The sequence below is a fragment of the Gadus morhua genome, chromosome 7 (genome assembly GCF_902167405.1).
Source record: "Gadus morhua chromosome 7, gadMor3.0, whole genome shotgun sequence".
In the NCBI taxonomy this organism is placed as follows: Eukaryota; Metazoa; Chordata; class Actinopteri; order Gadiformes; family Gadidae; genus Gadus; species Gadus morhua.
In genome coordinates, this window is record NC_044054.1 from 3,721,115 (window position 1) to 3,739,310 (window position 18,196).

The following is an 18,196-nucleotide window of genomic DNA, read 5'->3' on the forward strand; positions in this document are numbered from 1 at the left end:
TCTTGTGGGTTCTCTGGATTTCCTCGTGACACTTGTACCCGCACAAGTTCGGGTGTGGGTGGTGGCTGCACCGGCGCAGACAGGCCGAGCCGTCTTGGGTCATCAAGCCTCATGCCTCATAACAATGCTGTTTGCCAACGCTTGTAACTAAGAAAAAATACAAAGCAGAACTGTTACGATACAAACATGTTTACAAGCGGGGAACTACACCAAAGGTAAAACATGGCTAAAGCTATAATGGAGGTTCACGTATCGTGAAGGCCTAAACACACCGGCGCCGAAGCGCAGCGGCGCGCATTTCACGCGCGTCAAAAGCCGCCCCTAGCACCAACTGGAAGTGGCGCGACGGTCGCGCTGCAGTATAAAATCAGGAAGTCACCTGTCAATCAACCGCAACAAAGAGACGAAACGCAATGGGTGAGTAGCCAATTGTATTCTAGTTCATTTATTTTCCATCTTTTTGGCTGAATAATTTGAAAAATGTATAATCTGCGCAGTGAAAGTATGTTTTCAAGCAGCAGATCTACCAACTTAGTTTGTAGGGCACTTTATCGTTTTATTTACTGTCATTCCTTATTTATTTTATATTTTGCAATTATTCATCTACTGCGTCAACAATCTCAATAACTGCAGGACCTTCTATTAAGCCTTTTTAGTATATAGTGCAGTCACCTTTTGTTTTCCCAATTGTTATTGTGTGTATTTATTGTATTGAGCTACTGGATGGCTTTATTGGTCCCCATTGGGACCAATAAAGTAGCTATCTATCTATCCATCTATATAGCCTTAACATAGCCAGACATTTACATGTATGCAGCCAGTAGTTATCCATTTTAATTGAACACAAGCTATTTTACATTTTATTGAGTTTTTTTTATTTCAACAGAACAATTGTTGCCAGACAGAGGGTGGTTGCCCTTCTTCTGCTGCGCCGTAGGCGGGCAAGGAGAAGACGAAGGGTTTGGGTGCACCCCATCAATGAATGGAGACAAGAACAGGGGGTATGCCACAATCTGGTCCAGGAGCTCCGTGCAGATCCTGGCCAATATTTCAATTTGCCACTAGGAAGTGTACAATGGCAGAACCGTATGGAGTAGCCTAGTCATGATGACCTATAATCTAGTTATTATCCCTCTCTGGTATTGTCAGGATTCTCGCATGGACTGTTGTTTTTGTCTCCCCCTACCTTTTGGAGTGTGATAATTCTGGACTTTGTTTATGTTTGGAGCCATGTGTTGGTCATGTGACCGGGGTGACACCCATGTCCTTATTTGGGCGACTTCCTGCCTTTTTGTTTGTGCCCTCCATTTTCTCTGTCCACCTGTCCCTCATTTTGCATTGATTGGTGGAGTATTTAAACGCTGCCCTTTCTGCTCACTTTGTCAGATCGTCACGTTAGGTACTGTTTGCTACCCGACTGCCACGTGAGTGCGACTAGCGTGAAGCTCTTTAAAGAGAGACTATAGTTTCTGTTCTTCCCGGTTTTGAACCCTGCCTGTTTGGATTAAGCCTTCTGCCTATCAGTTTTTGGATCTCTTGCCTGTAGCTGTCCGTCAGTATCTGTCTGCCTGCCTGCCCGTTTACGAACCCTGCCTGTACCTGGAATCTGATTTGCCCGCTGGACTGTATGGAAATAAACCCTTTTTGATCTGCTATTGATTCCCGTTCTGTGTCGTGACAGTACGATCTGACCAAGCTGGAATCAGCAGATCTGGATCAGGTGAAGGCTGTGCAGGAGAGGCAAGGAGCGCTTCTCGGTCGACATCAAGCCCAGTTTCAGACAGTTGAAGATTCTCTGGGGGCCATCGCAACCAGCATCACAGACTTGGCGGCCCAGCTGCAGCAGGTCCAACTGGCCCTGGTGCGGCCACCCCAGCCTCAACTGCCGACACCGCCCGACCCACCCAGTCCATCTGGTAACCTGTTCCGAGAGCCCCATCTGCCAGCTCCTGCACTTTATGCCGGGGAACCTGGAACCTGCAGATCGTTCCTTTCACAATGTTCGCTGGTGTTCCAGCTGCAGCCCGCCACCTTTCCGTCGGATCAGTCCCGGGTTGCTTATGTCATTACCCTCTTGGCGGGCCATGCAAGAGAGTGGGGAACTGCGGCTTGGGACTCCAACTCCCCAGTCTGTCTCAGCTATCAGGCATTCATAGGTGAGATGAAGAAGGTCTTTGATCGCTCGGTGCACGGGAGAGAGGCCGCCCGAGTGATGTTGCAGATCCGTCAAGGCAAGAGGTCTGCTTCTGACTATGCAATAGACTTCCGCACCCTCGCCACCACCAGTGGATGGAATCCAGATGCCCAGTATGATGCCTTCCTCTATGGACTCTCTGAGGCCATCAAGGATGAGGTCGCCACCCGTGAGCTGCCTTCCACCTTTGATGACCTCGTTGAGCTTGCCATCCGAGTGGACAAACGCCTGAAGCAGCGCGCCGGGGAGCGAGAGTTCCGCCCTCCTCCGCGGTCACCCGCCTCGGAGGCCCCTCTCCCGTTCCTGCCAGCGCCAGCTTACCCCAGCCTACCAGAGCCCATGCAAGTGGACTGTACCCATCTGTCCCCAGCCGAGAGACAGAGAAGAAGGGACACCAATTCTTGCATGTATTGTGGTAAACCGGGCCATTACTCCGCCCAATGCCCGGCAAAAGGCAACGCTCACCCGTAGAAGGGGGATTACTGGTGAGCATCACTCCTCTTCATCCCTCTTCTACCATCCGTACCCTTGTCCCTGCCACGCTCATTACAGGAGCTCATTCCCACCTCGTGTCTGCACTTATTGACTCGGGAGCTGATGGCAATTTCATGGACACCTCCCTGGTCTCTGAGCTACACCTCGTCCCAGCCCAGCTGAAGACGCCTCTGGAGGCAAGAGCACTAACCGGAGCAAGGTTCTCCCAGATAACCCATGTCACGCCCCCGGTGAGTCTACTCATTTCTGGCAATCATCAAGAGAACCTAGTGTTCCATACGTTAGACTCACCAACTGCTCCCATCGTCCTCGGCCGGCCCTGGCTGGTAAAGCACAATCCACACATTGATTGGGCTAATAACACCATCCTAGGCTGGAGCACATTCTGTCTGAATAACTGTCTTAAGAATGCCCTTACCCCCCCGCCTGCAGTCTCACCAGCCACAGATGATCCCATGATCTGTCTGAAGTACCACCTGAGTACCTGGATCTCAAGGCTGTGTTCAGTAAAGCCCGTGCAACCTCCCTGCCACCGCACCGACCCTATGACCTGGCCATCGAGCTTCTACCTAGTACGTCACCTCCTAGGGGCCGTCTCTATTCCTTGTCTTCTCCCGAAACCGCAGCTATGAACAAATACATCTGTGAATCACTAGCTGCCGGTATTATCCGCCCCTCTTCCTCGCCTGCTGGTGCCGGGTTTTTCTTCGTAGGGAAGAAGGACGGCATCCTGCGTCCTTGTATAGACTATAGGGGCCTAAACAACATCACTGTGAAGAACCGCTACCCTCTGCCTTTGATGTCCTCAGCTTTTGAGTTGTTGCAGGGGGCCAAGATTTTCAGCAAGTTGGATCTCCGCAGTGCTTACCATCTGGTCCGAGTAAGGGAGGGGGATGAATGGAAGACTGCATTTAATACTCCTTCAGGTCACTATGAGTATTTAGTCATGCCTTTTGGTCTCACCAACTGCCCAGCTGTGTTCCAGGGTATGATTAATGATGTCCTGAGGGATATGCTTAACAAGTTTGTTTTTGTTTACCTAGATGACATTTTAATTTTTTCTCCGTCGGTTTCCCAGCACTCCCAACATGTCCGTAGTGTCCTGCAGCGCCTTTTGGAGAACCAACTGTTCGTTAAAGCGGAGAAATGTGAATTTCACAAAGAGACTGTTTCCTTCCTGGGGTATGTCATCACAGCTGGAGGGGTCCAGATGGATGGTCCGAAGGTAAAAGCAGTCGCCGACTGGGAGCGTCCAACATCTAGGCGGGAACTACAAAGATTCCTGGGATTTGATAACTTCTACCGGCGGTTCATCCGCAACTACGGTTCTGTGGCTGCTCCCCTAACCGCTCTAACCTCCTCCAGGGTGAAGTTCACTTGGTCACCAGCTGCCGAAGCAGCGTTCAACGACCTGAAGAGTCGTTTCACATCGGCCCCAATCTTGAGCCAACCCGACCCTGACCGTCAGTTTATCGTTGAGGTGGATGCCTCAGATGTTGGGGTGGGGGCTATTCTTTCTCAGAAGTCTGGGGCAGATCAGAAGATCCACCCCTGCGCATTCTACTCCCACAAACTCACTCCCACTGAGCGCAATTATGACATTGGCGACAGAGAGCTATTGGCAGTAAAATTGGCCCTAAAGGAGTGGCGTCATTGGCTGGAGGGAGCTAAGGAGCCATTTTTAGTTTGGACGGATCATAAGAATCTGGAGTATCTACGTTCGGCTAAACGCTTAAATCCCAGGCAATCTCGTTGGTCTCTGTTTTTCACCCGTTTTGACTTTTGTCTGTCCTTCCGACCAGGATCCAAGAATGGTAAACCGGATGCCCTGTCTCGTCAGTTCCCAGATTCGGATCCTGCTCCTGCACCTAGCACCGTCCTGTCCCCACAGTGCCTCATAGGAGCTGCTAGATGGGATATTGAGACCATTGTCCGCACAGCCCTGTCTGGTGAGTCCGGCCCCAGCGCTTGCCCTCCTAACTGTCTTTTTGTACCACAATCTGTCCGCTCCCAGGTCCTGCAATGGGGTCACTCATCCAAACTGGCCTGTCACCCGGGTGTCAGACGTACCACTGCGTTAATCAAGCAACGCTTCTGGTGGCCTGCTATGGAGCGGAGTGTGCGTGAGTTTGTGGAAGCCTGTTCTGTATGTGCCCAGAATAAGCCATCAAACCAACCACCTGCTGGCTTTCTGCAACCCCTACCAGTACCCAGGAGACCCTGGTCCCACATTGCCCTGGACTTTGTCACTGGTTTGCCACCTTCTCACGGTAACACTACAATCCTCACTATCGTTGATCGCTTTTCCAAATCTGTGCACTTGGTCCCCTTACCCAAATTACCCTCTGCCAAGGAGACAGCGGACTTACTCGTGCAGCATGTCTTCAGGCTACACGGGCTCCCAGTGGATGTGGTCTCAGACAGAGGTCCCCAGTTCACCTCTAATTTTTGGCGTGCCTTTTGCAACCTTCTCGGTGCTAAGGTCAGTCTGTCCTCAGGCTTTCATCCCCAGTCAAATGGCCAGTCGGAGCGAGCCAACCAGCAGATGGAGACAGCGTTGCGGTGCCTGACGTCACAGGACCCTACAGCCTGGAGCCTTCAGCTGCCATGGGTGGAGTACTCCATGAACTCCTTGCCATCTGCGTCAACTGGTCTGTCACCGTTCCAGTGCTGCCTCGGCTACCAGCCTCCATTGTTCCCGACCCAGGAGGAGGAGGTTGGGGTTCCCTCAGCACAGACATTCATCCGACGCTGTCGCAGAACGTGGAGGCGGACCCGGGCTGCCATTCTTCGCTCGCAGACCAGAATGAGGAGTCAGGCAGACCGTCGCCGCATCAAGGCTCCCCACTACACCCAGGGGCAGCGGGTGTGGCTGTCCACGCGTGACCTTCCTCTGAAGGTGACTTCCCCAAAATTGAATCCACGCTTCATCGGCCCCTACACCATCTCCCAGGTGGTCAATCCCTCTGCGGTTCGCTTGAACCTCCCTCCTGCCCTCCGCCGCATCCACCCCACCTTCCATGTGTCCCGTGTCAAGCCCTTCCGGTGTTGCCGTCCGGGTTCCATCTCCGGCCCCAAACCCCCACCACCCCCCAGACTCGTTGATGGGTCTGAGGTTTACACAGTTCGCCGCCTGCTCGACGTCCGCCGTCGGGGTCGGGGCCACCAGTACCTGGTGGACTGGGAGGGCTACGGCCCCGAGGAGAGGAGCTGGGTCCCTGCCCGGAACATTGTTGACCCCTCGCTCATCAAAGACTTTCACCGTCAGCATCCTGCTCCTACCACGGTCAACGCCAGGAGGCGTTGGTAGAGGAGGGGGTACTGTCAGGATTCTCGCATGGACTGTTGTTTTTGTCTCCCCCTACCTGTTGGAGTGTGATAATTCTGGACTTTGTTTATGTTTGGAGCCATGTGTTGGTCATGTGTCCGGGGTGACACCCGTGTCCTTATTTGGGCGACTTCCTGCCGTTTTGTTTCTGCCCTCCATTTTCTCTGTCCACCTGTCCCTCATTTTGCATTGATTGGTGGAGTATTTAAACGCTGCCCTTTCTGCTCACTTTGTCAGATCGTCACGTTAGGTACTGTTTGCTACCCGACTGCCACGTGAGTGCGACTAGCGTGAAGCTCTTTAAAGAGAGACTATAGTTTCTGTTCTTCCCGGTTTTGAACCCTGCCTGTTTGGATTAAGCCTTCTGCCTATCAGTTTTTGGATCTCTTGCCTGTAGCTGTCCGTCAGTATCTGTCTGCCTGCCTGCCCGTTTACGAACCCTGCCTGTACCTGGAATCTGATTTGCCCGCTGGACTGTATGGAAATAAACCCTTTTTGATCTGCTATTGATTCCCGTTCTGTGTCGTGACGGGTATACTCTTTTGCATATATATATACTTTTTTTTTATCCCTCGGGATAAATACAGTGATGTTATTGCTGTGCTGGATTCAGTAGCCAGTGTATTTTATTTGAGGGCTCGAGACACTTAATGTTATTTTTCCTTAAATCCAGAGAGACAGTTAATGCATGATCTGATACCAGAGAGACAGTTAATACATGACAATGCATTTTTGAGCTTTGCCTGTGTTTTCTTTTACTTATTGATTTTATTGTATGAGTGTTTCTATGTGAAGCACTTTGAGTCTGCTTCATGCATGAAAATTCTATATAAATGAAGTTGCCTTGCCTTAAATAAAAATATATATTACAAGTAATCTGGTTTCTACATGGTGTGATTATATGTGACTTGATTTCGTCTATTTCCCATTATGGTTAATGCTTTGGGTACTTAGTCCACCATTGTTGATTTCCACCTGAAGAGCCAATCTCCAGAGCTTTGGCTCGCCAGGCAATGTCCTTTTTGGAGTTGTCTTTGTAATGAGGGGAACTTTGGTAATACAATTCGACATATTTTTCCACCTCGACGACTAGTCTCTCATCGTCCATTCTCGTAATTGTTTCTCACAAACGAAAGAGGGCAACATCCAGTGGTGAGGAGTAGATATGGAGGTGCCTACGGGACCCGGGATGTACAAACCAGCTTTTAAAAAGCGCTTTTTCAGGGGCGGCGACGCTAGGGAATAGAACATTGGCTTCGAAGACTAGTTGGGCGGCGCGGCGCGGAACGCTGCCGCGCGTTTATTCGGCGCCGGTGTGGGCTAGTACATCCGGAATAATGGGGGCAGACTTTTTGACGCGCCGAAGCCGGTGTGCTTAGGCCTTAACAGTTCTGCTACCGACGAATATGTTCTAACTAGCAGCTCTCGTGCAGGGTACGGCATTATATGGCCAGCCGGACATATCACATGATGTAGGATATACACTCTTAGAATAATCAGAGGCAATTAAATAGCAGTCTAGTGATCTAAATAAAGAAGAACCTGGATTCGGGGATTTAGCCTGTATCTGGGGGACGAGCCAGACGAACAGCAAAACAACCATGAAAACAATGGAGCCAGTTTCCTGCCATAATTCAAACCTGAAAAAAAAAGTTTCAAAGGCTTGTAAGTCTGGGTTTGAAAACTCAACACCTTGTAAAAAAGGTTTTGCAACACTGAAAAAAGAGATTATTACAAACATCTGCAAACATGATTTTGTGTTCTATTTTATCTTCTTCATCATTTTCACCAACACATTTTCAAAGTTCAAACAATTTCACCAGTGCATTTGCAGTTTCAAATCTGGCACTGTTTTAACAGTGTATTTCATTTTTTCACGGTTTTGAAACCTTGTAAATGGGATTCTGCAAACAGGTGTTCATACATTGAGAAATACGTTTTGAAAGGTTGAATATACGTATTTCTTCAGAACTGACTTTTCAGCACTGACTTTTTAGAGATTTGACCACACAGGCGCAAGCTTTGAGTCACGTGAATATTGGCAGTTTTCGGTCGCGCACTCGTTTTGAAACTCCTGACAGTCAAATCTGAAGAAAAAAAAAACGTTCCTGGGGGCGGGACCATTTAGCTCTAAACCTATTGGTTGCTCTCGGCTGACGTACATTCCAATCACATGTGCCGTTCACCGGGCTGTGCGTGATTGACAGTGCTCTGCCGATGAAAAGAATGTGATTGGAATGTAAGTCAGTACATTCCAAGGGGTCAGACAACTATCATGCCGTCGCAGTCCACCACCCAGACTCCCCCATCCGCCAACACCCGCATTGGGATAAGGGAGGGACGAAGGATGTACACGTGCCGTTCACCGGGCTGTGCGTGATTGACAGCGCTCTGCCGATGACAAGAATGTGATTGGAATGTACGTCAGCCGAGAGCAACCAATAGGTTTAAAGCTAAATGGTCCCGCCCCCAGGAACGTTTTTGTTTTCTTCAGACTTGACTGTCAGAAGTTTCAGAACATATGCGCGACAGAACACTGCCAATATTCACGTGACTCAAAGCTTGCGCCTGTGTGGTCAAATCTCTGAAAAGTCAATGCTGAAAAGTCAGTTCTGAAAAAATACGTTGCAATGGCGTAAACGTACACCTTTACATGTTATTAAAACTAAATATACAACCTTTCAAAACTTATTTCTCAATGTATGAACACCTGTTTTCAGAATCCCATTTACAAGGTTTCAAAACCGGGAAACAATGAAATACACTGTTAGAAAGGTGGCAGATTTGAAACTCTGCAAATGCGCTGGTGAAATTGTTTGGACTTTGAAAATGCGTTGGTGAAAATGATGAAGATAAAATATAACACAAAATCATGTTTACAGATGCTTGATTTTTGTTTGAATTTTTTTCAGGTTATAATCTCTTTTTTCAGTGTTGCAAAACCTTTTTTACAAGGTGTTGAGCTTTCAAACCCAGACTTACAAGCCTTTGAAACTTTTTTTTTCAGGTTTGAATTATGGCAGGAAACTGGCTCCATAGAAAACAAACGTGTTTGGTAGCGAGTGCGTGAACACCCCAGCAAGCAAGCAAGCTAGAAACATACAGGGCTCCCAACAAACGGTTGAGCAAAGACATTTTTCAGAGACTATCAACATCAACGAGCAACAATACTAAGGGGGCAAAGTTCACCCAAGGGTACTTACAGTTTCAAGAGCAACACGGCCATGGCAGGTCGGAATCCGATTTGCAGTCTTTTCTTTCTTTCAGTTCACGCTATTCCTGAGAAGGTCGCCCAAGGTTTACCCGTGTCTGGCCTCTCTGTCGGTCAGTCTCCCTTTTCTCTTCTTCTGTTTCTCCGACATTGGGTTTCTCTGTCTCTTTTTAGTCGGCTGATCCATGATGAATGTAACAATCACTTCGCTACTTGTGCTTATATCATGGTTTATATCGAGCCGGTTCCGTGTTTGTGGGTCTGTAGTGCCGTAAAGCAATTCGGTGCAGAGACTCCCGCGAGAGTGGGCGGCGGGTCGCCGGCAGGAACTTGCATGTTCCCTTTTTCCCCCAAGATGCGCTAGGAGGAGCCGAAACAGCGACCAATCGACCCATAAAGTGTAAAAGAACCATCACAATGACTCTTAACCTGTTATATTAAGGTCAATTAAGCAAAAAAAGTTGCATAGTTCTTCTCCTCCTCCTCCTTAGTGTCTCTCCTCTTCCTCCTCCTCCCTAGTGTCTCTCCTCCTCCTCCTCCTCTCTCTCCTCCTCCTCCCCCTCCTCTCTCCTCCTCCTCTCCCCCCCTCCTCCTCTCCTCCCCCTCCTCCTCCTCCTCTCTCCTCCTCCTCCCTCTCCTCTCTCTCCTCCTCCTCCTCCTCTGAGCTGGGACATGGGTTCTGCCGTTCTCCTCCAGATCTCGTCCCAGCGGACCGCGATGAACCGAGGTGACGTCTGACCTGAGCTGAAACATGTCCAGACAGAGCTGTCCCCCCACGGTATACCACAAAGACACACACGCACACACACACACACACACACACGGATCCTCCTGCGGCGACAGTTAGAACGAGACGAACGAAATGCCTGGTTGTGTGTATCAATGCCTGGTTGTGTGTATCGATGCCTGGTTGTGTGTATCAATGACTGGTTGTGTGTATCCATGCCTGGTTGTGTGTATCAATGCCTGGTTGTGTGTGTCATAAGATTTCAGATAGGTCACCCCACTTCTACCTCATAGAATCTTTGTGACCCTAACCCTAACTTGAATCTTTGTGACCCTGACCCTAACTTGTCAGGGTCAGCCTCACCCTACCTTGACCTCTTTCAGGGCTTTTAGCAGACACATTTATCTTAAGCGACTCAAAACAGTTAATTCACCCATTCACCCATTCACCCATTCACACGCCCCCTCAGGGCGACAGACAGCTCGTCAGGAGCAGTCAGGGTGAGGCGTCTCGCTCAGGGACACCTCCACACTCAGCTAGGAGGAGCCGGGGATCGAACCGGCGCCCGCAGGTTACCAGCCGACCCGCAAGACCTCCTGAGCGAAGCCTCATAGGTCAGCCTGCGTCAGAGGTCACCCTCCGTCCCATCATGATCCATTCATCGTCTCTGATCACCGGTGGTCTACCCGGTGGACCTGGTTTGTCCCGGATTATCTAGTGGCATTCCCGGTAGTCTCCCATCTGTTACCAGGGAGAATCCCACTTTCCCATCGTTGCCATGGCAACAGCCACATGACTTCCTAACGGGTGTTAGGAAGTCATGTGGCTGGGAAGGGTGTTCCCCCCCTCCCCCCCCCACACACACAGATAGACACAGACGCACTGTGTGTATGTGTGTGTCTCTCTGTCTGTCTGTGTGGTGTGTGTGTGTGTGTGTGCGTGTCTGTTGTTCCTCCAGACCTTGGCGGGCCAGAAGAGAGGAGATGGAACGAGAGGTGAGAGTGGATATGAGAGAGAGAGAGAGAATCAGACAGAGACAGAGAGAGAGAGAGAGAGAGAGAGAGAGAGAGAGAGAGAGAGAGAGAGAGAGAGAGAGAGAGAGAGAGAGAGAGAGAGACAGAGAGAGACGGAGAGAGAGAGAGAGAGAGAGAGAGAGAGAGAGAGAGAGAGAGAGAAAGACAGAGAGAGAGAGAGAGAGCAGGAGGAGGATCAGGTAGGAGAGGAGGTGTTGAGAGGCATATTGAGTGGAGGGAGGAGGCGAGATGGGGAGAAGAAGATAGAGTAGACACACACACAATTACACAAGCACGCACACACATTCATAAACAGACACATACACACACATACATAAACAGACACACACACACATACATTAACAGACGTACACACACACAATTATGTGTTGTTGACGCGTGTGCACGTCCAACACCAAAAAGTGTGTGCCTACCTGCGTTCGCCTTTGTGTGTGCGTGTGTGCGCGTGCATGCGCTTGTCTACGCGATACGCGCGCCTTTCGCCCGCCGCGTCGCCGCGCGCCCAACACACACCTTGTCTCCGCAGCCGCCGCTTCTTCCGCCCGAAGATGCGCACCTTGGAGAAGATTTCCGCCAGGCTGCCGCTGCCGCCGCCCCCGCCGCTCCCGCCGCACAGCGCGCCGCTCTTCCTGGCGGCCGGACTCTTCCGCCGCCGGTTGGGCGCAGGGCGGTGCGCGTTCTGCTCGCGCGCCTGCCGCTTCTGTCGGATCAGCCCGCTGGCGATCGCCGCCGCCATGTCTCAACTCCACCACCTCCACCTCCGCCGGCACCACCCGCCGCCCCCACCCAGAGAGACCCCTTCAATTAGAGTCCGTGGTCTGGGTCCACGCGCCAAAAACAGTCCACCGTTACCACGGCTCAGACTGCCGCTCCTCCTCGCGCTGTGATGACGTGTCGCCGTTACATGACGCGTGTTACCTGTCCGCCCCGCGCGCCTCAAATGTCACCGCGCGCGTCTTCCCGTGGGCCCTGTGTCCGTTCGCGTCGCCATGGCGCGACTTAGCGCACGAGACGAAGCCGGTTGCGGAGAAACGATCGGAACGGAAACGTGCCGGCGCGCGGAAGACGCAGTTCCCCATCGGCACCATCGGTAGAGATAAGAGGCGCGCGGACAGAACAGCGGAGAGGAGTCTGGACACACGCACTCGCACTCGTTCTCAACAGTGTTTCCCTTCCTTTTGGTTTCTATCGTATGGCTTTCCGAACTTAATCAGGGGGAAAAAAACAATGAAAGAGTCCCGTCTGCAGTCCTCCAGAGTACCGCTAAAGGGACGTGGACCCCTGGAGTCTGGTCTGGATGTGTGTGTGTGTGTGTGTGTGTGTGTGTGTGTGTGTGTGTGTGTGTGTGTGTGTGTGTGTGTGTGTGTGTGTGTGTGTGTGTGTGTGTGTGTGTGTGTGTGTGTGTGGCTTACTTTTCTATCCAGGTCATCCAAAATCAAGGAACTAGTAAGGGTAAATTCCACATCCATATAATAAAGACACACACCCACACACACACACACACACACACACACACACACACACACACACACACACACACACACACACACACTATTTTTTTAAATTTATTAATCTTTTCTTTGTTTTAGGGTGCGCAGGTTCCAAATTAAAATAAAAAAAAATCATTTAACCGAGCGTTTGAAGCTCCACCTAATATGAGCCACGTTACGCTCAGGTCTGTATATTGTGAGGGCGAGGAGTGCCCCCCTGTGGCTGATAGAGAGAACTGTACCCTAGCCTCGTTCGGTCATTACTGTTTGTTCTATTCTACATTATTACAGTTTTTCTCAGTCGCTTTTGTACATTTCTCAGATCAGAATTGAAATTCCCTAAACTACCTGTTCAATCTTCACCTCATTTTGTCACTTGTGCACATCAAAAAAGCAGTTTCTCATTTCTTTAAACAAGTTGCAAATGCTTTGGTACATTCATGCAAATGTTTATGTAAAATTCTCTGCTCTTTCCTACATTATCAATGTCATGTTGATCAAAATGTATTGTAATGGGTTTCTATTGTATAGTCTCACCTCTGCAACATTTAGGTAGGCCCATTAGTTCATTGCTTAAGTCTTTTCATGCAAAATTGTTGAACAAGTTGTCATAATATGTCAAGCAAATTTCTATACATTTCTGTTGGACTTTTGTTTTCTAAATCTGTCTTGAATTGGTAAATTACTACCAGGTGAATCTTGACTTTCTCTAAAGAAGTTAAATGTCTGCAGTGTTCGATCAACCAACGATCAACCAGTTTACGGAAATAGCTCAAAGGTGCATCTCATGAACCATAAACTGGCAAGTATATATAAAGCTGGAGCACAACACAATGTTACATTGTCTGCTAATGGAAGGACAAGGAATTTGACAGGGTGAACAGCCAGAGAGAAGAAGAAGAGGAAGAGGAGTGAGGCTGCTTGAGAATGAGAATTTGTGAGCCAACAGACAGGAGCGCCAGGAGGTGTATGAGGACTGCACTGTAATTCCTACCGCAATGCATGCACAGTTTACCCTAAGGAGATTGTCCTATGTTCACATTTCTAGCAATGACATGGTATGTCAACAAATTACAGAACAAACAGTCAAAGTATAAATGTAAATGTTGTCCAGTCTCTTGCAATCAATCTCCCACATACACTAAGGTGTAACTTACAATTTACAATAATTGTCTTCAAAACTTTAGCCATAGTTTACATCAGAACATCCCTCCAGAGTACATTGTTATATTGACAACATGACTAAGCAATTTGACTGTCTTATCCGTACACAATGACACAAGGACTTGTCATTCTGATGGCACTGACACTGTTCATTGACACAGATATTTACTTTTGAGAAACAAACTAAGGATTTTGAGCAAGAGACGGGCTTTTGCAGGAAATCCATTGTGTTTTGCTATTTGTACGAATTGTTTTGAGAAATGCACTTACTGTTTTGCAAATTTCAATTCTGATCTGAGAAATGTACCAAAGCGACTGAGAAAAACTGTAATGGAGAGAATATCGTAAGAGAGACAGAGAGACAGTAGCGGAGGGTGATGGTTCGGCAGTGCCCGATAGCGGGGGGTGACGGTAATAACCAAACCGTGATCCCTATTCAAAATAATCTATAATCCAATTTATTGTAACCTTTCTAAACGATCATAATTCAATGTTGAGCTGTCCATATATAGCTTGTCCTTACATAGCTTTGGCTTTACCGACTGACACTCAAAGTGGGCGTCGAACAGTACTGTCGCTGAGTAACGCGTGGGCTTCCCCCGGGCTGAGTCCTAGGACACCATCAAACAAGCAAACAAACAGCGGATAATACAGCCGACAGACTGACAGACAGACAGAAAGCCCTCTGGAGGAGGCAGACAGACAGATCGACCGACTGACGGACCGCCAGACAGACATACCGCCAGACGGACAGCCAGAGACAGAGAGACAGCCAGCCCTCTGGAGGAGACAGACAGACAGACAGACAGACAGACAGACAGACAGACAGACAGACAGACAGACAGACAGACAGACGGACAGAAAGACAGACAGAGTTATCGAGTCTCTCAGTCCTTAATGTTGACTTTAGGGTCTGTACACCGAGGGGTCGGTAAGAGTTCGGTAAGAGGTCGGTAAGAGGTCGGTAAGAGGTCGGTAAGGGGTCGGTAAGAGGTCGGTAAGGGGTCGGTAAGAGGTCGGTAAGAGGTCGGTAAGAGGGTTAGGGTTCATAATGTCCACTCAGTGAGGGGTTAAGGAGGTAGGAGGTTAGGGATGTGATGTGATGATGTTTTACAGGGGCTGTACAACGAGGGGTCATCTTCAGCACAGTAGAGCACGGCTCTGCCCACATGGGAGGGAGGGGGGGGGGGGGGGGGCCACCATGCTCTGATTGGCTAAGCATGGTGCTGCGCTCCCGCCTCTTGGATACCTGGATGTGTACTCGGTGCAGGTCCCTTGCGGCTATGTGTGGGCACCACAACCTGGTTTGTGGCTCGGTGCTGACCTCTTGTGGCTATGTGTGGGACTTACACTTGGTTTTGTGGCCTTCTGGGTTACCCTTACACCTGGCCGGCTGTTATCTCCAGAATTCATGCATGATTGAAAGAGTCGGACGCCTCCCTAGTCATCAAGCACACATTTGGCCTGCTAGTATGAATGTGTGAATGAATATCACACTATCTTAAATTCATTTTCAGCCTGTTTTACGTCCGTCAGGTTGGGCTGGTAACACCATCCCCACTTCAAAATATCAACAAAAAAAAACACATCAAAAATAAAATCCACGCTTGGAAATCAATAGCATATATTTCTTTCAAACGGCGTTTGAGATACGGCCCCCTATCACCTTTCGTCACTTTGAATCGTTTTAATAACAGGCGTCCAAACGTTTTCCCGGTTTAAAATCCACTCCCCTAGGAGTGGATATTGATTTAATACCCCCTCCTAGGTTCAGAGGGGGTAGCCACTGTCCCCTAGGAACACACTCGGCCCAAATCCACCTGCCCACCTCCTCACCCACCGCGGAATGGGCCCAGACAAAGCTATCACGGGCGCTGCCAGGCCACTACGCCACCAGGTCGAGCCCCCTGTGGTCCACCACCACCTGCGCATCGATGGCCGCGTAACCTTTCCTGGAGATGAAGGCCTGGTCGAGCACGGATGGATTGGATATCGGGACCAGTGTCCCGTCCACCAGGCCTAGGATCCAGATCGGAATTCCGGCGATCTCATGGAAGTCCTGGTGCACCTCCTGGACCTCCTGACGAGGGGCAGGTTTTCTGATAAAATCCCTGGCGTGGGGCAAAAGCAAGGGCGTCAGTTTGCTTTTAGAAGTGGTGGGGACAATAACCATAAGCTTGAGTTTGGTTTGAAAAGTGCTGGGTACCCTTACGTAAGCTATTCATCCATTCAACGCTGCATTACAATATTCTCTACAGTGTATTGTCAGGTGTTGAAAATCCTATTCGAACAATAAAAGTTGAAAACCACAGTTTGTGTTTTGGCTTGTTTTGCAAAACGGCGTTGGAAACACCAGGGTATTGGCTCGGGATATGTAATACTAATACACACAAGACAAAGAACAGTGTTGGCAATTTAACACTTATCTTGACATCAACAAAGTTTACCAGACAAACAATGCCAGACTGTAAAGGGGGTACGAAATGAAACAAGGTACTGAGCATCAGCCTTTTGAAGACGAGAAATGGCTGCTGGTAGCATATGTTATGCTGCATTAAAAAATAAATAAAAAGAAAAGCGCCCAGAGGAGGACCAATGTAGACTTCACTCGTTACAACATCATAAGCAAATTGCCCGCAAATAAAATCCCCTACAATATAGGATAATCACACAGGTTATGCGAGAACATATTTATGTCAGGATAGGCCTACCAGGCTCCAATTTGTCACATATCTCAATCAGACAAACCAACTATAACCACATTGGCATAGCAATCGCACCGTGTGTAGCTGCTACTAGCTGCAATCTATATATACAATGCATACTAGCTGGAGCACCAACCAGAATCAGATCACAATCGCTTAGGACCGTGGGTAACCTTTGGCCAGGTCATCACGAGCAAACAGAACCAGCAGCAAAGTTTACGTAAACCAATTTCTTACCTTATGTGGCCCTCCACATGCAGGCTAGATGATGTATCCTTATCGTTATCCAGTGTCACAAACATGCTTTTTACAGGAAGCAAAAGGACCGGCTATTTTCTGAATAAAAATGTCAATTTTGGCTGTCTGTCTTGAAACTTCTCCAGTGCGTTCACACCAAACGCGACGTGGCGACAAGATCCCATACAAAGTGAACGTATAGACGTGTATCGGGCAAATTTTTTTGATTTGTTTTGATTTGTCGCGCCACACTTTCGCCGTCCACAGGCAAGCGCGTTCACGAGGATTTGTGTTGCGTGACAAATTCGCTCGAGTTGAAATATTTCAACTTTGACACGAATTTCGCGTGATGACAGCCAATCAGCGTTCAACAGCGTGGCGACTGAGTGACATGTTTAACGTAACAGCCAATCAGCGTTCGACCGTCAAACTCAGTGCAGTGCAGTCCGGGGTGAACTGCAGCACGGAGGAGAAAGTGATTGTTGCCGTTTGCGTAGCTCTATATATAATAGTATATAATATAATATAATAGTATACATAATATCACGGCCAAAAGCTCTGTGCGCCTCCGGATGGCCGTAGCGCAGGATTGAGCTTCTCGGGGTTTGTTTACCGGCGTTGCTATGGGTTCCGGTCTTGTGTGTTCCAACGGTTTATTAGGTAGGCCTATCTAATAAATGATGTCTTCGTGCGCGCCTATCGCATGATTTTAGACTCGACGATTTCGGTTGAGTAATTTTTTCAGTCGCAATTTGTATGCACATTTTTATAAGTGGTGGGGACAAAATTTCCCCCCCGTAATCGACGCCTATGATTAAAAGTAATATTAAATAATAAAAATAATAAAAAAACATAACGGATAACACAAAAAAAAACATACAATGCGATGTATATTCTCGAGGACCCCCCGGCCCGTGGGAAGTATGCATTGCTAAAGGGGTTCCTGATGGAGACTTTCTGTTTGTCGGAGGCTGAACGGGGCAAGCAGCTTCTGGCATTGAATGGCCACGGGGACTCCAAACCATCGGAGCTCATGGATCATATGCTGAACCTCCTGGTGAATAATTGGCCTTGTTTTTTATTTCGGGCTTTATTTATGCAGCAGCTGCCAGTGCGTGTCAGGGCAGCTCTAGCCAACAGCGACACCACAGACTTTCGGGCTCTGGCTAGGGAGGCGGATCGTTTTTGCGCCACCGGGCGCGAGCGCTGCACGGCCGTATTGGCTCACACCACTGTCGACCTGGAGATGACGGACACCATCGTTGTGGCCGCGGCGACACGACGACAGCCACAGCAGTCTGCAGGCCTATGTTATTTCCACGCCCTGTATGGACCCAAAGCTAGGAGGTGCCGCCCCCCGTGCAGTATCGTGATATAGGGAAATGCATGGGCCGGCACTCGCTAGCTGCCATGAGTGTCGGCCGTTCTGGGGGTCTGTTGTTCATCACAGACACAGGCTCTGGGAGACAGTTCCTGTGTGACACGGGGGCCCAGGTGAGCGTCCTGCCCGCGTCACGCATTGACAGAATAGGGGGCGGCCACGGCCCCGCCCTGGAGGCCGCCAACGGCAGCCCCATCCGCACCTTTGGGACTAGGACTGTTTCTTTATGT

At 49.2% G+C, this 18,196-nt stretch overlaps 1 protein-coding gene across 1 annotated transcript in view; it reads right to left on the reverse strand.

The window, feature by feature from the left end:
• The window catches only part of LOC115547884 (fibroblast growth factor 14), a 25,007-nt gene extending 12,706 nt beyond the window's left edge, over nucleotides 1–12,301 (reverse strand). Inside the window, exon 1 of the mRNA XM_030362391.1 lies at nucleotides 11,503–12,301. Within this exon, the coding sequence (XP_030218251.1) occupies nucleotides 11,503–11,725 (223 nt within the window). The 5' untranslated portion in view covers nucleotides 11,726–12,301. The remainder of the gene's footprint in view (nucleotides 1–11,502) is intronic.
• Between the last annotated feature and the right edge of the window lie 5,895 nt (nucleotides 12,302–18,196).